Source organism: Rhipicephalus microplus, chromosome 6 (assembly GCF_043290135.1).
Source record: "Rhipicephalus microplus isolate Deutch F79 chromosome 6, USDA_Rmic, whole genome shotgun sequence".
Classification (NCBI taxonomy): domain Eukaryota; kingdom Metazoa; phylum Arthropoda; class Arachnida; order Ixodida; family Ixodidae; genus Rhipicephalus; species Rhipicephalus microplus.
The window spans coordinates 201730592-201754137 of NC_134705.1; the positions used below are offsets into that span (position 1 = coordinate 201730592).

A 23546-nucleotide genomic window follows, 5' to 3' on the forward strand; every position below is an offset into this window, starting at 1 on the left:
TGTCCATATACATACGCAAATGTAGAACAAGTCCTTTTTTCATTCCCTGCTGCCCTGCCATCCCCTCGCTATCCTAACCCCCACCTCTCCAATGGCGAGTGTGATTGGTGTTGGCAGCCTCTGCCGACCAGCTGTCTATTGTCCTTCTTGTGGAGGAATATCTGTGGGTCTTAGTCTTACCTTTAACAAAGTATCCCTCTCTCTCTCTCTCTCTCTTGTACTTTGTGTGTTTGTTTGATTAGGCACAAGTACACCCAACAAATAATTCAACCATTACTAACAAAAAAAAGGTTGAGTTATTACTCGACCTGGACCAAGCTTGCAGTACAATGATATCTATCTAGTGATACCAGTCCAATGTGCAGTACACTAGATCTTTGTGCATGACAGCAGTAGTCTAGCATTCATAGAGATTTTATTTGAAATGCATCATTGCCATGTTCACAGTGTGTGCAGTTGATTTATAACTGCCCTTTGCCATATTTTAACAAACATCTGTTTCATCAGTGTTTACTACAATCATCTCGGGATTGTCGACGTCATTCTTCAGTCTTGAAAGCAATGCAGCCAAGTTAGGCTTCCAGCATTCCTGGAACAAGTAATAAAAAATTAGGCAAGTTTCAAAATGAACTTGTTGGCTTGGCTAAGTTCATGTGCTTCCGGAAGACTGGCTGGTCGGTAAGATAGTGCCAGTTCACAAATCAGGGCTAACACACAATCCATCAAACTTCCGTCCAATTTCACTGACATCTGTCCCGTGCAAAATACTTGAGCATATCATTTTCACCCACCTTGTTAACTTTCTCGAGTCTAACCAGTTTTTCACACCCTCGCAACACGGTTTCCGCAAGAATTTTTCTTGCGAAACGCAGCTCTTAGTCTTTACAAACGACCTGCATGTCCTACTCGATTCTGGATTCACCATTGACTGTATTTTTTTAGATTATTCTAAGGCATTCGATAAGGTCAGTCATCAGTTACTACTTCTTAAGATGAAACACTTAAACCTAGACCCTAACGTGTTTAACTGGATTCGAGCCTTTCTTTCCAACCGAACACAGTTTGTTTCTGCTAACAATATTGATTCCCCCGTCCAGCCGGTGCTCTCGGGTGTTCCCCAAGGCTCTGTGTTGGGACCCTTACTGTTCTTAATTTTCATGAACGACCTGCCAACTAATGTCTCATCAAATGTATGCCTATTCGCAGATGACTGTGTAATTTATCGGAAAATAACTAACCAAAATGATGTTACCTCGCTCCAGACGGATTTAAATAACATATTTACCTGGTGTCAATTATGTAACATGGAACTAAACATTTCAAAATGCAAAGCAATGCGTGTGTGCCGCACCTCACTTGCGTATCCAGATTATCATCTCAATGATACCCACCTCGAGTCTGTTTCATTTTACAAATACCTAGGTGTTCATATTTCCAGTAACCTGTCATGGAACCACCATGTGGAGCACATCATCGCCAAGGCTAACCGTTCTCTCGGGTATTTTCGCAGGAACTTCTACATGGCGCCCTCATCCCTTAAGAAACTTCTTTACACTACTTATATTCGTCCATCACTTGAATACGCATCATCCGTCTGGGATCCTGGTGGCACTACACTTACACATGAATTAGAAGCAGTCCAGAATCGTTCAGTTCGCTTCATTTTAGCCAATTATAACCGCACGGCCAGTGTTACCTTAATGAAGTCCCAGCTCAACCTTCCTGAACTCGCCATTCGGCGTAAAATAGCCCGACTCAGTCTCCTTCATAAACTTTATCATAGCAAAAATCTTCGTGAACAGTTTATTAAACCCCCCTCATTCATATCACCCAGATTGGACCATCTACAAAAAGTTCATGTTCCCCGCTGCAGAACCGTAACCTATTCGCATGCCTTCATTCCAAGAACCACATCCGAATGGAATCTACTACCACAATCAGCTACGGCTATTACCGACACATCACGTTTTAGGGCCTTTTTGCAAAACATGTTTTGCGATGTTTGATTTTGCTTCGTGTTATATTTTCAAAATCGTTGTCATGTATTCCCGCTGCTACATTTAATTCTTTGTTACTGTGTGTTTTTGCCAACCGCTTTGTATTTTCCCTTCTTTTCCTTTACGTTTTGCCGTTTGCTGTATTATTTTGTATTGCCACTCCCCTCTGTAATGCCTTCGGGCCCTGAGGGTACCATAAATAAATAAATAAATAAATAAATAAATAAATAAATAATACTGTGAAAATAGAGTAACTGAAATTGATGTGTATAACATGAAATAAAGAGAAATAATTTAGGTTGAACTGATAAATTAAAGCATAAATATCAATTGACAACAGTGCATTAGTAATTGAGATATTAAACTGTTAAATGTCAGACACTCAATTGCAAACTTGATGAGATGTTTGATGGATGATTCAGAATATCTATAATGCTGTTATTTGTAGTCATCCACTCTTAATGAAGAGGTAATTTCTATTCAATTCTTGGAAAAAAACATGTTGAGATTCGCCTATGTGGTATACAAACTCTCGGATGAGACTATCCTCTCAATGTAACAGCCACCAATCTCAAAGGCTATGTTTTTTGGTCCTGAAAATGTTGGACTCATTCCCAGAAGCCATAAGCAGTATGTTTTGAAGGCACCATCTTTAGGGAACAAAGTAAAAGTTGGTCAACAAGGTTCGTCACATGAGCATTCCCATTTGAATACTTTCTATAACACATAGTGCTTTTCTGACCTTGTTTCATCAACAAGCTTATTCTGAAGCAAGAGAAAATGCCATGCACATGTTATGTTTTTGACTTGCTTTCTTGCCACTTTCTTCAATTTAAACACTAAACTGTAGCGTCATCAGCAAAGGCAGTAATGTGTATACAACATCAATCTCCTCACTTGTGGGTGGATTGCTCTAGGGGTACTTGGACCCTTGAAATGCAAGTTTCTTTCTTCTAGTTAGGCATTAGCGGCACAAAAAACAAGTGCAGTACGATTTGTGGAATGAAATTCTAACAATGCATGCCGACCTAATATTTGCCTCTAGTGTCTCTTGGAGGGGCCCTTCAACACTGGTCAGACCATGCTGCTGATCGGTAGTACAAGCTCTTGCAAACATGTGAGCCAAAAATTATAGTGCAACATGTAGCAGGAAATTGACAATCAAGTTTCAAAGTCAGCTGCAAACTCGACAAACAATGCCATGGACTCAATTTCAATAGCGTCATGAGCTTATGGAGCTACATGCTATAGAATTACATTAACACACCCATGACCATGGTGAAAGTTAGCTGTGCGTTCAAAGAAAGATCTCAAGGTCATGACGCATGCTGACACATGTAGCTTCTTGTCCCCCTGCCACTCCTACTGCATAGCTTTTAATGTGCATGCTGTGACGAAAGGAGAAAGAAACAATGCCTATAACTTTGCTAATACTCAACGAATTAAAAAGATTTTATGGCAGTCAATTTGTAACGTTATAATAAACTCCATCATTGAGGTCATTCGATGATTACCATACAAGAAAAAGGTTTGCAGGACCCCTATAACACATGGAAATGACTAAACTTGGTGTAAGTGGCGAGGAATTGGAATGTGCGACTTAGAAATAGAAAAATGAAGTACCAAGAAGACATTGCAAACACAACATGCGGGGCAATAAGCAAAAACATAGTGTTCTACAACACTATGTTTTTGCAGTAAAAGTGGCATCTTGTTGGCTGCTGATACTAATGGTTGCAGAGGATGAATTGATCTAATAGGGTGCATTTAATAGCCATAATATGACATGCAGCCTACACATCTACACAGAATGACACAGCTTACTTTGCTCTGACACTGGCAACCAGCACAAGAACCAAATGGGGTCTTCAAAAAGATATATTTACTTCCCATTAAGGAATGTTGAGGTTTAGGCTTAAAATATTTTGTCACAAACAGAAGCTAAGAAACACGAATGTTGGTTAGGAACTACAACTTTTCCACCCTTCACTACACTTTATATCACTCCTTTTCTTGCTACAATAGTTGGGATAGTGTCAACATTGATATTCTAGCTATTCTATTTAATTGTTGGAGTTGCAAGATACAACAGCTCTTAGGATTTGAAATACCCGTATATCACTCATTGCCGGTCTGTAGTACTTCCTCGCCTTTCACATTTTCACTTCAGCACTGTCGTGGAATGAGTGTGCATAGAAAGCATGCTTGCGAAGACATTGTGAAAGTAAAGACAGAAAAACCTTCTCAGATGGCAAGAAGCGCAAGTCTACAATTGGCATGAGAGATGGCCTTCCATGTGCACACTGGAAAGGCAGTGAGCACTTTGACAGGGCTTTCAGAATGCTGTTGCACTCAGACTTTTCCAGGAAACTGCCAAACTTGATGGCACCTGCAAATAGAAAACGAGCAGTGTTTATTCGGTGAGCCATCTCTGCAGGTGACTCGTTAGCATGTCACACTTCTCCCTCAGTTGTCAAAGTCTGCTTAAAGACATAACTGACATTATGAGGTAATAACAAACACTGTGGCAGAACCGAACAAAAAGCAGGACAGCAAATACAAAGAACGCAGCACTGAATGGTGCAAAAAAGCTTGGTGTAGAAAGGGTTATTAGGGGACACACGGGACTCAGCATTGTGTTGTGTGTGTTTGCCAAACCAACACACACATGCACTACAGTTAAACCTAAGAAAGAAAGGAGATCAGCAAGGCAAAGACGACTAGGATTAATATGAAAACTTTTTTATATACAAATTTGTTATATCAAATTTATATATAATGAATTATCTGTTATAACGGAGCGATTAATAGCTTTGCCTAGATACAGCATTACATATTATTGTTTACAACGAATATCTGAATATAAAGTATACTTGTGGCATATTCAAGTTTGTTGTAATGAGATTTGAGTGTATTTAATATGCACTACTGTTTACACTCACAGTAATTATTAATAGCATCCCCTATAGAAATGGGATACTACATTGCAAAATATCCCAGCTGACATTTCTTTCAATGAAAAACTGAGCGAAAGTTTTGAGGCCAATTCAGTTTTAGGGCAACTAATTCAGTCAGACTCTTTGCTTACCTTTGTCGTTTCTCTTGTACAAAACCTTTGTTTCTTGTTCCCTACGCCTCTACCACCTCCATTGATTTCTCTAACAGCAATTCCTCTTGCTGCCGTTGACCAGTTTATGCTCTTTTAACATTTCAACATTTCAGGAAATTGGAAGCTTCCTATTGTACAGGCTGGATAGATATTTTGCTTTTTTGTAACAATATGCTGAGTCATCTCTATTTTTTTTATAGCATACATGTACTTTACTCTGTTGAAAATGTTCTCAAAAGTATTATTTTTTCTCAAAAACAGATGGCCTCAGCCTTAAATACCTGAAAAAGCACTGCCTTTCAGCTTATTGCACTGATTTTCTCTTCTGCCGGAGTTTAACGGCCCAAAACCATGACACAATTATGAGAAATGCCGTAGCAGAGGGCATTGGAAATTTAGGCCTCCTGGGGTTCTTTGACGTGCACCTAAATCTACTCAAGCCTCAAGCATTTTTGCCTCCATCGAAAATGCTGCCATCGCAGCCAGGATTCCACCTGCGGGGTTGGCAGTCAAGCACACTAAGGTGGCTGAATTTGCTCTCCTGATTTCTTGCTTGCTGTAAATCTCCATGGTCGTTGCTCTAAAAGTGCCAAAGCGGCAACATGTTGGTAAGACTTTTGCAAAATAGACATTTTGGATAATTGGATGTGTTGATCCTGAAGGAGAAAAACTAGGAGGATGCTGGAACTTCGGGATCAAGAGTAGAACGCGACAGCGTAATCATGCCTCCTGCGCATTGCCTTCTCATTGCTAGCCTAGCTGCGGTTCTCGATGCATGCCTCGATCATGCCGTACGAAAACGAGTGACTGTGTGTGTAACATTGGCCATTTCAAAGTATCCTGAATGCCTACTGTAAGTACGATGTAAGTGCCCACTACGTCATAAGTCTTCCTTTTGGAAATCAGTGAAGGGCCCACTGTACGTACGTAAATCAACACTATGCTACTCTCTTGATGCTTTTGCAGCTGATGATGATTAAATATGTCTGAGCACTTAGTAATAGGTGGGCCTTTAAAACACCCACTCGTTGCAATTTACATGTTTTAACACTTGGTGCGATTTCACATTTCTGCCACGCAATCTTACATGTGTTAAAGAGACTTCTACCACATGACATTGATATATATATATATATGTATATATTTCTTTTTAGCAGCAGTTTCAAGCAATAACGTGATTCTATGTGCAGGACACCTGCTTGCCACATAGATTGTTGGATTCTCACTCGGACTGAACATTCATATTATTTATTTTATTTGCATCTCTCTTGTTTTTTTGGTCACGGACAAGATTTTGTGCTCAAAACCAATGACACTGACCCCAACGCCAACACCGGAATTTTCGCGAAATGAGCACTCTAATGATTTGGCGTTACAAGAGAGGCTAACAAACAGACAAGGATACTTGTGTGTTGTCATTTCTTGGGGCAAAGCTCCTTATAGCGTCACCTGTTTGTCTCCCGTTATCGTTCATAGCCACCGTTGGCACATACCCGTTTGTAACCACCAGTGTCACATACCAGAGAAAGCAGGCATGTTCCACAAGGGATAGACTTTTAGGGGCGAAGCTCCTTAAGCCGTGGGTCGTGCGTCCTCAACGTGAGCAGTAAGTAGCCACCTCTTGTCTAGGTCTTGGAATGTCGAAGCTCCTTAAGCCGTGGGTCGTGCGTCCTCGATGTATGTAGTAAGTAACCACCTGTCATTTAGTTCTTAGAATGTCCTCTAAATGGCGGTACTTGTATATAATCAATATATGATGAAAAGATGCGAGATGGTGGTACTTGGAGTGTTCACTAGACAGACAGACATACAGACAAATGGACTGACGCACGGACGGATCGAGCCTCGGTTGGACGGACGGACGGATGCTTCGCCACATTCATCATCATTCAGTACGTGGATAAGCTGCGATTTTTTCTTTCTTAGTTCATGTCTGTTAAGACGAGCCATTTCTTCTATAGAGTTCGTATGACTTGATTGAAAAAATTGGCGCAAATAACTGCACATGAGGGAGCAACACCTAGTCCTGTCTTTCCTTTCTTGTACAGTTCTTTTTTTAAGCCATTTTCCTCCGGCTCACCTTTTTGTTTTTCTCTCCTATCATACCTATTGCCATAAAGTATTTGCCGAAAATGACATGCTCTCTTTGAGCAAGTCTACGAAACTGTCTCTCTGCCGTAGCTTTTACCAACAGCTTAGCTTGGTTTGAAGGGTTTAATGTCCCAAAGCAACACTGGGTGGAAGGGAGACGCCAAAGCAGAAAGATCTGGTTTAGGTTTTTACCAACCAGCATGCTTTAACGTGAGGTGGTTAGCACTTTTGCATTTTATCCTCATTGAAACGCGGCAGCTCTGGCTTGCTTCGTTAGCTTTAAACTAATTTTAGACGCCCTTCTATGCCCCTGTGATGTTTCTCGGTTTAATGTCATTCTATTTGAATGACATTAAAACGTCCAGTGTGACAGGGGCATAAATGTACTACTTATACTACTAGTACCATGGCAGGCCTGGGAGCTGAGAACATCCATCAGAAATTTCGGCAAGGTTATAGCACTGTGCCTTGTGCCCAACAGTGTTTCCGTATGATCCCTGAGTAGCTCCTGCGAATGAAAGCAAAATACAAATGAGCAATTAGTGAACTGGCATGCAAAGAATGAAGTTCGGAGTAAAACAGACAAATTATACCAAAAACGTGCGGTACTATCTAGTATGCAAATGGTTCAGAAGGACGTAAAATGATGCCGACTGCCCTATTTTACAATATTCATGACAATGCATGTAACTAAAGCAAAGGCTTTTCGTTGCAGCCTCAAAAATGATTATTGCCATCTTCATAATATGTTACCTTGATAAGATTCGTACAGTTTTTGTAATCTGACTGTAAAATATTGCTTGTTGTAGCTTGCAAATGGAAAAAAAAAACAGTACAAAGCATAAACATATGTGGATATAACACAACACATTTAAAACTGAGAACCCATGACACAACATAGCAAGAGGCCAATGTATGGAAACGCGACTTTCCTTATGCTTGTTTTTGCCCAACAGTAATTTACAAGGTGTGCTTGATTCCGGCGTGGTGCGTAGAGCTGATGTTGCAAACTTTCAGATGGTGCTGCTGCAGTGCAAATACAGTGCAAATGCAGTGCTACTGGTACAGCTGCAGTGCCATTAGGTTTAGTTTTTTTCTCCTTTGCATAGAGGGCGCTGGTGCATCACTTATCATCTGCGCTACGCCCGCAAGGCCTGTAGTAAGACGTTTCTGTGCACATGCATGGAGCCGAAATCTTATAAATTCACTCACAAGCTGCTGCATAAATCTCCATGCTGCTGTCTGTCATTATTACACTGTTCTGATCAAAGGCGGAAAATAACTGGTGTTGGACACCATTAATCTACTTTCACGATCAATGCCATGTTCACCCAAGTGCCGATGGAATGCGTCTTCTGCTTCTGAGCTTCACCACGATGGCACCACCTCGTGAGTAGGTTTAGGTTCAGGAATTCCCTGCACTGCAACGGCATCACTTCAGCACCATGCTACAATTGAGGACTGCCATGCATTGCACCAGAGGATCAAGGACTGTTGTGTCGTGCACCGTGAATCGGTGCAGGAGGTGCAAGTGAATTAAATAGACCTTACACTGCTGCCTGCTTAGTCATTATGTTCATCACTACTAGTTATGTCATCTCCAAGAGGAGCCCGAACATCATAATGAATTATTCGCTATCACGAACAGCTGTAATATCCCTTGGGAAAAATTATAGCATTATGTAATGCAAACTCCCACTTACCTCTACATTCAGTATATATCAAACACTGCATTATGCTGAGTCGCTGCAAGTCCACTTATCCTAAAATGTGGGGAGTAGCTTCTTGCATAGTCGTAAATATTCATGTCTATAAAATAGCAGTTTTTTTTTTTTTTGCAGGCTGATGGAGAATTTTGTGTAGAAACCCCCTATGCACCATCTCACAGAATTTCAAGTTTTGTTAGACTGATATATGTTTTAAGACATGATAGCTTATGGCAGCAAGGATTTTATTTACACTCGATAAAAATACACTTTTCATACTGGATGCAAGGCGGTACATAAATATAACGAACAAACCCCACAACTGAAATCTGCTCGCACATTTACATTTGCATGCTGAATAGAAATATCACAGAGCAGCAGAACAAGAGTCAATGTCACAGAGCATTATAAAACATTTCATGTGCATCCAGCACAAATCAGAATCTGTTATGAATCAGTGCCAACTTGTCCAAAAGTTGTATAGCTACAAATATGGAATTGCTTTAATAAGCTTTACCGCCACACAGCTGTGCAATGTAGCGAAAATTACTGATACAAAAAACTGCTGTAAAGTGACCCATATTGCTCAGCCCTTGTTGACCTCCCTGCTTTTTGTCTGTTTTTATTTTCTCTCTCTCTATGGTTGAAAAGAGTACCTCAAATGCAAGAGGCTTCCAATATTAAACAACCCATTTCACAAGCACATGTGAATGAAAACTAAGTAAGTGAGCTTTTATGTCTTGGTAACAGGTTTACAGCAGTAAATTATGCCTTAATTAGTAAATTCCCAATATTCACGCTTTTGAAAAGTCCCCTGAGAGATGTTTAGGTGGGGCAGTCCCAAGATTATTTTACTTAGTGGGCATCCGTGACAAGTGAGCTCCATCATGCTGGGCAGAAAGGCAGGAAACTTGTGCATTGTAATAAAAATAATTGCTGGTGTTTAACGCCCCAAAAGCATGAAATGATTACGAGAAATGCCATAGTTGAATGCTCCAAAATTTTGACCACATGGGGTTCTTTAGTGTGCACCTAAATCTAAGCGTGGGCCTTCAGCATTTTTGTCTCCATTGAAGATGTGACCACCACGATTGGGAGTCGACTGTGCAACCTGCGAGTCAGCAGTTGAGCAACTAGACTTCCATGGAAGGTAACTTATGCCTGGGATTTCGAATATATTTGCAGCTGCGCCCTTTTCAATCAATGCTGGACACCTTTATTACAATGCAGAAATGGTTTCCAGCCTCACAGTTTCTTGAGTATGCTACGCCCTTCCTTTCCAGCAAGACCGTCACATTCTGCCGGACTATAGAAGCAATGCCTAACCTCCATACGAGACGCGAGAGTTGACGGCCGCCCAGCTCGCTGCTCACTCTCGTCCTTTTCCAGGAGACACACGGGAAGACGCTTGAACGACACGCCGTGGTCGTGAACAGTGTAGTGGATGCCAAGCTTGCGCATCTCTCTTTCACAAATGGTAGCCCGTCGAAGAGAGTCTGGTTCCAAGGCAACCATCAGCTCCGAGCTCAACGGCAAGGATCGAACACACCGTGCCTGCCCTTTCAACTCGTACTGATCTGAAAATGTCACAGGAAAAATCCTTGCCAACAAGTTCTCACACTTCATTTGTGTGCCTACTACAATGGGACGGCATCATCAGTGGCACAACAGCGTGGACAACATGACGAAGAACATACTGAACACAGCATTGACTTGTGTGTTCTTCATCTCGTTGTCTGGGCTGTTTCGCCACAATATTCACGAACCAACTAGCCCACTTAGAAACCCTTTAGCATGATAAGATTCTGTCAGTCAATGAATCTACAACAGTACAACAGTACAACCGTTATATAGCTTGGCACAGAAGTTTACAGACAGTATATAAAAGGGGACGATGACTTTATTTTTAAATCTGGCAATCGCTTGAGAATATGAATACCCTCCCATGCGACTGTGTAGTTTGTTCTACCTAGCCCCTGCCACGCTAGTAACTATTATATCAGTAGGCACTTCCCGGGAGCAATTCACTGCCCCCCTAACCAATGGCAGATAACGAGATGGCAATCTAGGCTAGTTAGTAGACATTCATATTTGAAATCAGTTTGAAGCACACCGAAGATGCGGCCAATGAAATAGTACAGGACAGCAGCGCTAACAAAAGCACTATCCTGTCCAGTTACATTGTCTGCATCTTCGGTGTACTTCAGATTGATTTTCAAACATCAACAGCAGATGCTCGACTATTTCAACAACGCTGTGATGGTACATCTTTAGAGATATTAATGGGGCCATCTATTAAGATGAGTACCCATAAACAACTGAGCACCATGCAGGCGTACTCATTACCCTTTGGGGGGGGGGATGGATGGTGTGTTTTGAGTTGGCACCGATCCCTGGTGCACGGGTAATGGATGCTGAACTGCGAGCCACTGCTTGCAACCATAGGTCCGCGAACTCACTCATGAGTCGAATCACTCAGACTCACTAAAACTCAAATCAAGCTGCAAGTCTGAGTCCGAGTGAGTGCGGCTGAAAATAATTTTTGTGAGTGTGAGTCCGCTCAGGAAAATTTTTTGTGATTCCGAGTCTGAGTGAGTTCAAAGCTCATTGGATGTAAGACAGGACAAAAATGAGAGCATTCATTGGAAAACATAGCCACTGAGTCCACCATTAATTCCACTGAGCGATAGTTTGTGAGAAAAAAGGCCAAAAGTATTCACAATAATTCACAGCCAAATGCAATGTCAAATGAATAAATCATGTGACACTACATACAGGTTCGTCTAAGCCTGGTATTCCTCAAATTCACACAGGTGATTAGTCTCTGTAGTTTTATACAACATGGCAGTTTTAAGTACCTTTTGCTATCAATTTCAGTTTTGTTGTTAAATATTTCAGACAGATGCTTAACTACAACTTTTTTTTTTAGAGAGAAAAGTGTGATTTTCCACTCTGCTCTTCTTTTTTTTTATTTCATTTCTGTGCCACTGTACTCCCTTACATGCTTACCCAAGACACATCTGGCTACTCTGTCTTGCATTTTTTTTTTCAACTTTACTAACTGGACATATATATTTAACATGGGTCTCAAAGAGCGCGAGCGTTTCCCAAAATAGGCCTTACACAAGTTAGCTATTCTGTGCTTCTGATGAAGTCCAGTTATGTTAATGTTTACTGTCTTGGATGCAAGCCAGATATTTATGGTTCCACCAGAAAGCTTTTTTTCCTCTCAAGCAACCATAATTCTCATTGCAACTTGAATTTGAAACCAGCATTACATAAAGTGAGACTTAGCTATATCCATGAGGGGCATGACCAGGCCTTGCCTTTTCACTCACTCTCTAAAAGCCACTCCAGTCGAACTCTCTCGTGAGCAGCATGTTGGTCAAACAGCACAATCAGACTTTCCTCTGGAAGTAGACCGTAAATGGTATAGTGAGCAATTCATAAATTTCATGCTCAATATAAAAAATAAAGAGTTTTACCTTGAATCTTGTTTTTAGACAAAGGCATGAGGCAGGCGATGAACTTTGCATCCACCTGACCTATTACCTGAAAATGTATGGGTGAACGTTCATTACGACTCCACTGACAATGCAGCCAGCTACACATAACTACACAAGAAAATGTCTCCACCATGCCTTGTCTTTCAAGACAAAAGACATTTTTAAAATAAAATGATAAAGGTAAGCTACAAGACCAATGTTCTGAAAAGAGCATTTGTCTCTCAAGTTTAAATCAAGCAAGTTTGAATCAAGCAAGTCATACTGCAGTAATATTTCACTTTGGCTAAATTCTTCAAAGCAAACGAGTTTTACATAGCCAAATAAAAAAAAATGTCAGCAATCATGACCACAAAAATACAAAACAAGATTTCTATTCTGTGGTGTGTTTTACTAGGCATGCGCACATTTCTTTCACTCACCAGATGAGTTCTCATCAAACCCTAGAGCTTTCCGAGCAGTATTTACTGTGGTAGCGACCTTGACAAAGCTGCAGGGATAGCTATCTTTAATAGCAGCTGTTAAATACTACACAGACAGACAATGCCATCGCACCTCTACATGCACTAGGGAGCAATTCTTGTCTTTTGTGTGAAGTGTCTCTTATAAGCAGGGTGCCATGAGCTGAGTTCCTTATTAACCATTTATCTATGTAGAAACACTAGTGTCTCTTACAACCAGTTGTCTCTTATCAAGAAGTTATAAAGGACATCAACAAATACAATTCAGATTCCAGAACATGGCATCTGACATTTGCAGGGTCACAGGCACTCTTCAATTCAAAAGGCTATGTGCAGGCACTGCACTGAGTCCCACATTAGGTAACACATAATTTATATCAGAATGTCACTGTATTTTTGAACAAAAGTTCTGTTATTAAACATCTATTCTTTGCAAAATTTCTACAGTACACCTATTTATACTTCAACATTGAAGTTTTGTTACGTCTTTTACATGGAGAAAAAGTTGTGCTGTGATATATTTTTATAAACAAGCATGGTGTTACGGAAGGCAGAAAGTTCTTTTCATTAAGATCCATGATAGAAACTTCATTCAGAAGCCTTTCCCCAGAGCCTTGAAGTTGACTGAGGCCTTTTCCTTCTTCTTTTTTTTTTTTGAACAGCACAAATTTGTTGGCTAAGGGTCATACAATGTGGCAGCTCTCAGCTGTGCAGAAACTATAATGTAGAAACAAGCATTGGCATACACTACCTCACAAGATGTCCAAGCGCAATGTTTTAAGCATGTATCTTAAATGTGGTAACAGAGGAATGAAAGACTACAACAGAAAACATTTCGATAGATCCCAGCTTGTGATATTAGCAATAGGACTGTACGTTTCAGCTTTGCTGGTTAACCATCTGCACTGAGTGCTTGGGTGACGATATATTATTGTGTGCGTGTGCAAAGTTTAGCTAGTAGTGACCGAGACTGAAGCATATGCAGTGAAAACTCGCCTCTCTCAGCAACATATTGTGGTGACAAGTGTTTGATATGTACCTGAACATAAGTGAGCATCTCCTTCCTGAACTTGTAGGATTCTGTAATCCTGTAGGATGGCCCAGAGCCCTTCGAGAACAGCCCACCATCTGCGGTGCCCTTCAATAAAACAAAAAGAAAGTGCAAATGACTGACTAGGCTTTCTGAAAGGCACATTTCGCTTGCTAATGCTGAGGAGACTGACTTGGCCCATGGTGCTGCAGGAGAGGGCTGGGTTGTTCCAGACACGGACCATGTTCGCTACATCCGCTTGCTCATCGTCTTTGCAGTCAGGGAGAGAAGTACCACTATGAAAAACTCGCACAGTGAACCACTTGCATAAATAATGCACTGAGAACAAGTCAGGCATGAAGATTGCAATGTTTCTGCGGATATCTACGATGAATCAGTATTGAGCCAAAAATAAGTCCATTTTTATGCATGAATGGTGTCCTAACGACAAAACACAAACACAAAACTCACATGAAAAACAAAAATTTTTAAAAATACATATCCTTCTCAGCACAATAAAGCAGCCACCAGCAATTCTTTGTTAATGAGATTTAACTAACTATGAATTTATTAAATCAACAACTTACCTGATAATTAGAAAGTCAATGAGATATTTGTAGGCAAGTTTACATGGAACTGCTGTTTTTATTTAAGAGCTATGAGGGTAATTTTTTTTTTTTTTTTGCCTCTAGCAGGAAACCCACCATATCTGAAAAATACTACACAACTGAGTTGTTACCTGCATAGTAAGGAAGCGTCTTCAGATCAGCTTATTACAACCAGAGACAGTGTTTTTTACCTTGATACTGGCACTGAACTAGCGGCAACATGCGTCAAGTTCCTTCGGTGTTTTCCTTTACTCATTCATGCCACATTCTCTATCTGTATAGTCAACGGATTCCATTCATAACATGGCTGGAGAGCTATTCTGACTACAGCCTCACTCTGTCTGTTCACTTCGTGGAGACAGTTGTTTAGAAAAAAAGAAACGTGGGAATGGCAAAGCATGTAGGGAACGGTGTTTCAGCGTCACTAACGAGAAACCTGCAGTGTTTTGAGAGAGGGCCTTGATGAGGCACTAGTGATGCCAAGCCCGACACTGGGCACGTAATAAAGGGTGTTTCCGCTCCACTGTTATAGGAAAACTGCATCCAAATGCGGCTTGCCCAAAGGTGCTTCTTGTTTCAGATCCCTACGGCATGCAGGGAAGAGTGTTTCTGATTCATTAACGATTAGTTGGACTACCTTTTGCCTTCTTCATTTTAGTGGACCAGGGGTGATAGTGACGTATTCCAATTTTTATAATGGACTGTGACAACATTAGACGCCAACCCCTAAGCCTCTAAGGTGGTTTGCTTCTAAAATTAATGTAGCTATCCATGTAATTTATCAATGCTTCCGTAACAACTATCAGAGCTTGTTTCATGACACAACGCGTTGCTTAGGCCAAGGTGTGACAGATAAAGCACCACATCAGTCCGTTCTTTCTCTCTCTGCGCAAAACATTACCATGTTGTTAAAAGTATGTTAATGAAAAAAAAGCTTAGCTAGATGTCCTTTTAAATATGCCCAAAGACTGCTTATTGGTCCTCTTATAATTAAGAAAGTATTTCCAGAGTGGCAAAATTGATTATGCTTAGCCCTTGCTATACTGCATGCTATAAAAAATATTGCACAAAGTTCTCCACAAGCGTGTCAAGCGGGCAAGATGCCTTTGTAGTGCAGGCATCAAGCACTTGAATATGCAGATTACTAGACTTTATCCACGAAGCTAATTTGCAAGCGTCTTTTTTATACCACTAATTGCTATGCCTAAGGGCAGGCTTTCAAGAAAGAAAGAAAGAAAAACTAGACATAAAAAAGTGACACAAACAAGAGCTAGATAGGAATCAAAAGATGTAACTGTAACCTGTTACTGTTGAAGCTACTTTTTACTAACAATGACTATACTTTCCACCAGTATAAAAAGATTTTCCTAATTAGACCTAATTATGAAAGATTTACTGACAGCCACTCCAGCATACTAAGAGCAGTATGTACTAGACTTTCTTCACATAACATGGTTCCTCATTTAAAAAATCTAATTTCTTTTCATTTTGGAGACCCTGCATATATCTTAAACAGTATTTTTACGACTAAACTATGCTGATCTCAATGGAAACGGACAGTCGGCATGCAATGATTGTGCTTGGCAAGATAAGAGTGAACTCAAGTTGTGGGGTTTCAACATCCTAAGTGACACAATGATTATTAAAGGTGGCATATTATGTAGCTAGAGTTTAATTTTGACTATACAGGGTTATTCATAATGCACTTAACTATAAGCATGCGAGTTCTCTGGATTGTGACACAAATGAAACAATGCCAACAATAAAACCTATGCCATTTTGCACAGCTGTAGGATTCCCCAACGGCTGGCCTTCTGCAACAACCCAACAAGGAAGCATTTATGCTTTATTTATTCAGATAGTCTAGATCAGTGGTTCTCAAATGGGGGTCCGTGGACCCTAGGGGGTCCGCGAAGCCATTTCTATGATCCGCGAAACCCTCACCCGCATTTTTCTTTAAGCGTGACTGTGCCACATATTGATGAACTGTCCAAAATGAAGTGATGCTGCACGTTTGTTTGATGTTTTCGGTAGCAATGAAAGGGACCTGTTTCGCGCTCCAGTTGTTTTAATTTACACAACTCCCCTCTGCTGCAAGGGTACCCCTTCACTTTCTCTAGTTCACAAGGGGTCCCGACACATTCATGGCTGAGAGCCGCTGGTCTAGATCAAGCTATATTTTATAACACAAATACAGTAAAAGCTTTCATTTCAGATTTCAATGGACTGGAAAAACTGGTCCGAATTCACTGAATGCCAAATTATTGAAATATCAAGAAAAAAAAAAGGCCATCTCGAATTAATGAATTTAGATTTTTTTCAGGACTACTAAAATTCAATCATTAATTTACATAATAACAGTGCAAAAGCTACAATTTTTATTATTTGCAACTTTGTTCGCAATGTAATCACAGCAAAAACCCTCGTGTTTTCATCCGAAATGTAGTCAGAACCCCTACCTTATTAGGTGCCAACAACATAATTGTGGATGGCAACCAGGCCTTTTAGATAGCCTACGGCTGCTTCAACTGTCCGCAAACTCAGTTTTTGTTCCTACGCATCGAACATTCGCAGCGCTTTGCACTCTACGTTCTCCGAAAATTATTCAAATTAACCAGCTTACGGCCAAACATGACCGAGTTAGTGAGAGTTTGATGCCATTAAGCAATTAGTACATACGCTGGCTGGAAAAGAGAATATTTTTGAGCAATTGCTACACATTGAAAGATCGTCTATTCCAGATTTCCTGAAATGTCTTCTTACCTGGTGGACATCCAAAGTGTGACCGTTCATCTTGGGGCCTAGGTTGAAACTGCGGTACGAAGGGAGCAGGAGCCAGGGAAGGATTTCTTTGTTGTGCTGTGTCGAGAGCTTCAATGGGTGCTGAGATTCAGAATGCAAATGCAACATTCAGATACAATGCAAGAAAACTTGAAAGAGCACGTCTTACCAGGGTCTTCTGGCTCGAGGCAAATCGATGGCAAGGTGAAAGAAGAGTTTCCAGATGCCATGTTGATAAACACTTTCTCACCAGATGTTGGATCCATACATGCTGCCCAGTTCCCAGGATACATCTCAAGTGTAGATATATCTGCACTGCTCTCTTTGTTGGTGATGACAGCAAGCTGGCCTGCCGGAATGGTAGTAGTGCCTTGCTTGGGGCTAGCCAGATCTTGGTGCATGGCTTGGGCATTAGTTGCGTCAGGTTCTTTGCATTCACTTGAGCATTGCGACTTGTCGGGTGATGGCTGCGTGAGACCTCCCAGTCCATCTGCAGTAGTCTCTATGCTCCCTGAATTTCCATCTTCCACACGAGGAGACATTTTGTCTGTGACACTTGATGTCTGCATAAGGATTTCACAATGTGATGTACTGTTTTGTGTACTTCTAGAAAAGAAGCTGTGTGTTACATCCTCTTCAAGAAATTTTGCCGAATGTTTGCTGTTGTTTTGAATAAATCTGAGTCGTGTGAGGGCGAAGGAGCTTTTTGTGGCAGCAGGTTCAGGGCCATCTTCTGAACTGCCATGGTTAATGCTTAATGGTGTTGCTGGAGAGGAAAATGTGGACTCGCATTCATTCATTTTAAATGGCTCTCGTTCCTCATCGGAGCTATTGCAATCAATTTCTATGGAAGAGCCGGTTGTAGAGGCTGTTTCTCTAATTTTCAAGGTAGCAGGGCTACAGGTCATTTTTGACTGTGGCACGAAAGGCTGCGTATCCTGTACAATCGTTGTGCTTGTTTCCTCGGTCTGGCTCTGACTAGCGTAACATTCGAGTTGATCTGAGCAAGCGAAAGGCTGTGACAATGTTACCACTGGTTTGAACTTCTGTGTTTGGCCCACTGATCCTATTGACTCATCCAGTGCATCTTTCTCATCAACCGGAAATGTGGGCAGGCTTAACCTAGGCACTTTGCTCAGTATGATTTCTGCGCCATGCACAGGGCAGAGCTGTTGTGCTTGAAGACAGAGGCATCTGAAATCTGCTATCTTAATGAACGACTCACTTGTTGCATGAGGATAAGCTACTGCCTGGCATGACGGAGTGTTAGAAGCAGCAAAAAGTGCAGATGTCGCACTCGTGTGCTCATTTGTGGGAATGTGGGCTTTCATTCTTCGACGCAGCTTTGTGGCCAAAGGCGTTGGCCTGGTGAAACGTGTTTGGCTTTGCAAAAATGTATGATCTTGGTGACCTTGTGGCATGCCTAAAGGGCTGGGCAACAAATCGTCAGAAGCGTGCCAAACATTGTTCACTTCACTTAATTGATCCTTGCATTGCATGTTTCTATTGTACACTTCTTCAATCAACTGCAAATGTTTCACAGCTAGTTGCCTTGCTTTTGTGCATGTGGCTACTTGGGCACTTTCAATGTGTGATTCCGGAGTAGAGGAGATTATTTCTTCATGGCAATTGTTTTCTTGACGAGAAGGCTTGTGCACTACATCTATTTGCTGACGAAATGCTGCATCCACCTTTTTTGGATGATTGTAATGATCACCCACTGTGTGCAAAGACGTGCACGGAAGTTTCTTGCTGAGCAATTCATCACTCGAGTTTGAATGTGTTGCAGCTAGTTCTCTCTTCTTTTTCACACATACAGGTGCATCTTCAGCACTTACAATACATGAGGTAGGCTCTGCAGCCAAGAATTGCACTGTATTATGGCAGTTGGTCTTCTTTTGAGTGAGCTTGTCTACCGTGCATGATAGCTGTGCAACTGCAGGATCAATCTCTTTTGGTTCATTCTGGTGATGGTGAGCAGGCCTACGCCTCCAAGCAAAAAAATTTTGGGGAACATCACACTGCTTTACTCTACCACATGTTTGTACAGAATAGGCCGATCTAGAATGGCCTCGCTTTGCACAGCTTATTTGTTTCCCAATGTCGAAGAGTGTCTCATTTTCTGGCATACAAAGTAATGGCCTCGCATTTGAGACAGCCGAGAAAGATGGTGGCAGGGCAATCACAGCTTTGGGACGATGAGCACCAGCGTCCCTGCTTTGGTAGGCGTAAGACTTAACGTTTGAGCTGGGCACTAGTGGCCTTTCAGCATGCTGTAAGCGTTCTTCACTGAGTAAGTGCACCGGAGAAGTGGTAATGTCTTCTAATGTGTCACTTTTCTCTTCATCAGGTTCTGCTACAATGTGTGGTTCCTTCCTGCATACCTTCATTGAAACTAGTGCATTTGGCACATCTTCAACATTTATGTTAAGATCAGTTCTCAGGGTTGTTGGTTCACATTCTGGTGGCGTTTTCTGTGAGAATGCCAGCTCCCCATTAATGACAAAGTTGTGGCTTATGATCCCATGCTTATGTAGGAAGTCGTTGAGTAATTGTTCAAACAACTTTGTTATTTTGTCCCAATCGGTGAACTCAACAAAAGTCTTCTGTGGTTCGTATGTGACATCAAAGGTCCTGGAGGTACAGACGATGAAGATGACAAACACAGGTTGCTTGTTTTTTAGTTTGCTTGGACTTCCAGAAAGGGCTACTGACTTTGTGTGAAATCCAAGTAGATACTTCTTGATGACATTATGGAAAAGTTTGTGGATGCGGGTTTTACGCAAAAGGCGCTTGTTGAGGTACACGAACTGCAGCTGTTTTGAAGTGTGCCCTTCAAGACTGATGTACGCCTCCACAGTGAAATGCTTTTTCTTGATGACAGTGTGCTTCAGAGTTGCTGCCCTTTCTGCTCCAAACAATTGAGCAAAGATATCAAGCACAGAATTGGTTTTGTGCGTCTGAAAATGTTTTCTTCCAGTAACATCATTGCGCAAGGTGAACGATACTTCTGGATGGCTCAGTGCGATGCCTTCGAGGTGTTGAAGGCAGAATTCAAAGTCGATTGCTTCCGAGAGGCAACGTCTTCTAACTGGAAGGTTGTACATGAAATCCAAAACTGTCACTGTTGTGCCGACACTTGGCCTGTCAGTGGCGGAAGGTGCAAGTTCTCGTTGTTTGCCTTGGGCAAACGTCTTGCACCAAGAATCAGTACTATTGCGCGACCTAGATTCAATCTGAACTATTCCCGACATTCCCACAATGCTTGATATGGTTTCGCCACGATACCCGTAAAACTTCGGATGCTCCAAATCAATGAGTGTACGACATTTACTGGTACAGTACCTGTAAAGAAACACAAAAGAAAGAAAATAAAAATGTAATTCTTATGTAGGTCTTGGTTTAGTTCCAAATCCTGCGCTTAATGCAGCTCGACTACCGTGAAACGTGAAGTGCGTAGCACGGACAACCCGGCGATTGTCCTAATGATCGCGCACTTGCCGAAGCGGTGGCGCCCCCTCTTGCGCGCCTCGTATATGGGTCAGATACTTGAAGCGCTTTTATGTAAATCACTACGCTTACTGCTTGGTTGTTTCTGTAGTTTGTATAATTTTAGACCTTGCTAGTTCTTCTCGCAATGGTTTTACGCATTGTTGGCCTCGTTTTAGGCCTATATTACGACATGCGACTGCGTGGCTATGCGACATTATACACTGCGTGGACGACAAGCCGGGCCTTTAAGTACTACCAGAGCCTCCTAGATTGCCTTTGCCTGCCGGATTATCGGCGGTCACTTGGGAAGCAGCTGTAGTCGGAACTACGGTAGTGGCGCCACTTAAGTAGGGTTGTCTTCAAACAAGTTTTTACGTTTTTGGAGCTTACATGCAACAATAATAACGTTAATAATTAGCCCTACGTAAGTGGCGCTGCCATAGATGACAGGCGTTTTTCGCTCATTCAGCAGGCAACTCTTTTATTACAAGGCATAGCCTCTGAAACTAGCAAACGCCACAATTGCTAATCTCAAAAGCCAAGTACAAAAACCCTTATCCCTACGTAGATAGCACCGCCGCATATGAGGGGCGTTTCGCGCTTATCCGGCAGGCAAGAAGAATATAGGAGGCTATGCTACTACGCACTTAAAAATGCCAGATACAGAATGTGGTAACGAACCATGGTAGTGTATAGGTGTTCTGAGAATGAACGTTGCGTAACCCACACACATAAGGAACTCAGTGCTGTAGCGACCTTTACCTTTCCCCACAGTTTTGGAGCTGCTCCTTCGGAATGCCATGGCCGTTGTCCACAACTTGAACTTTATAATAAGGCATGTTTAAACGAACAGCGACGCACGTTGCGCCGGCGTCCAGGGCGTTTAGGACAAGTTCCTCCATACAGTGCGCGACACTCACGATCGCTACTCCCGACCGCAGCTTGCTCACCACATCGGCGGGCAGCCGGTGAAGCTCCATTTCCAGACGCCTTGAGAACTGCGACACCACTTGCTTGCACACACAGCACAGCTTTCACAAAATTTCGGGGAAAGCCGCCGACGCCGCGGCCGAACTGCAGGTTTCACCATAGATCAAGAAGCGCGGGGTTGTCGAATGCGACCAACATATCCGCACACGCGTAAGAATGAAGTCATTACGCTCGATGGCGTTTTGTAAATACCGTGTTGCGACACGTCTTATTAAGAGCAAAGTTAATAGAACATGCCCTCAAAAGTAACATGTATACCCAAATGCAATCACGTTTTGTTTATATTTTGTGGCGCCATCTGTAAAACTCCACACACGTTATACAAACCCTCCGAGGTCATTGACAAATTTGCAGTCTCGGAGGCTGAGTGCTAGGCTTCACTATTGCATACTAGGTGCCGCCACTAACAACTATTAACAGAAACACACGCATGCGCAAAAGAAGTTTTGTTCTCAACACATGCGTTACCTGGCGGACAAATTGCGCATCAGTTGCGCATGGCGGCTTCTGCGTGCTGCGCGCTGTGTTTGTGCGGTGGAAATCGATAGTGTCCTTTCGTTGTGGTGCACTACGGATACGCCGTGCCTGCAAATATAGGTATGTGGGCCGCCGCTGTCGGTTCTGGCTATTTGTAACTTTTGGTAAAAGTGTCCTGCTCGCAATTATTCGGCGACCCGGGCCACTCGAGGTGAGTGACATGTCAAGCGCCTCCTTGGAGGGCTTTGTTGCGGCACGGAGCGAGTGCAACAAATGTAATCTGGATCGCTCGGGCTCTGCTTCCTGTTGGCGCATCTTCTGAATGTTTGTTCCTGGTACACGCATCGTGAAATCCGCTGCTTAAGGGCAAAATACCAACGTTAGCTTGCGTTGAGATCTGAAGCGCCCGCCTGCGAATGCGTTCGAAAGCGCCAACGCGTTTGCATGCTCCTTCCGTTTGCAAAGCATCTCAGCCTTCGAACACAAGAGCGAGCCGCTCTTGTGTTCAAGGTCAGTAGAGCAATTGTAGAGCAGCGCTTCGAGGATCGCCTTTATCACCGCCGATTGACAATTGTCAACGAACTACTTGTGATGCGTGGAGACGCTAGCGAAACTAATCTTCTCGCGTGATGTGTAGTCGTGAAGGAAGTGCCTCGCCGGCGGGGTTGTCTCGTGTTACGGTCTGCAAAAGAAATTACGCCGTTCCCTAGCGCATCTAAAGGAGGACATCGATGCACAGCAAGGTTATGGGCCACTCCTATGTTGCGATCGTCTTCCGTTCCAGCGACACAAATTAGCGGGGGTTGGCCGGCTAGCCCGCCAGCCGTCCTGTCGGCGATTGCCGTGCGGAGGGCGCACCGCCTCCGTCTGGCGCTAATCTCTGCGCCGGTGTACTACGTGCGCTCCGCTTTGCTCGACAGAGTATCTTTTCCGGCTCTTTAAGTTACGTGGTCTGACCTACTCCCACGGAAATGCAAGCGGGCTAAATGAATCCAGCTCTTTCCCCTCGCTCCAGCAACGCAACATGCAAAAGACGACAGGGTATATATAAAAGACGACAGGGTAACGCAAAAAGCACGAACTTGTCACGACCGGAGAAAACCCGCGACTAAAAGCCGTACCTCGACTCCGTGTGAGGGAACGGGATTTAAAACGCTCTTGCGCGCGTCGACCTTTCACTTGTTTCTCGGAAGACCTCGTACCTGCTGTTGGTGCGGCGGCGTACGCTGACGTAGATACAACTTGACGTATTAGGTATACACGAGAAAGGTATACACGTTTCAGTGTGAACGATCTCTTGC

At 42.5% G+C, this 23546-nt stretch overlaps 2 protein-coding genes across 5 annotated transcripts in view; one reads left to right on the plus strand and one right to left on the minus strand.

Moving 5' to 3' along the window:
* Positions 1–396: 396 nt before the first annotated feature.
* On the minus strand, positions 397–22273 carry LOC119166919 (DNA mismatch repair protein Mlh3-like). 2 transcript variants are annotated; one of them, XM_075867616.1, is made up of 12 exons: positions 21541–22273; positions 17456–20631; positions 17269–17388; positions 14091–14167; positions 13907–14005; positions 12389–12455; positions 12242–12313; positions 10230–10480; positions 8529–8618; positions 7603–7705; positions 4238–4386; positions 397–589 (listed from the first exon to the last, which is right to left on the minus strand). In XM_075867616.1, the coding sequence occupies exons 1-12, from the start codon at positions 21756–21758 to the stop codon at positions 485–487; spliced, it is 4527 nt and encodes a 1508-aa protein (XP_075723731.1). In that variant the 5' UTR covers positions 21759–22273; the 3' UTR covers positions 397–484. The 2 variants fall into 2 exon arrangements, with proteins under 2 accessions (XP_075723731.1, XP_037274208.2); XM_037418311.2 differs by lacking the exon at positions 8529–8618.
* The window catches only part of LOC119166920 (klarsicht), a 428146-nt gene continuing 426862 nt past the window's right edge, over positions 22263–23546 (plus strand). For 2 of the 3 annotated variants that reach the window (XM_037418312.2, XM_075867617.1), the window contains exon 1: positions 22263–22365. The gene's annotated coding sequence lies outside the window, so the exon portion shown is untranslated. Of the gene's footprint in view, positions 22457–23546 lie in introns of all 3 variants that reach the window. The other variant, XM_037418313.2, reaches the window with a different exon arrangement.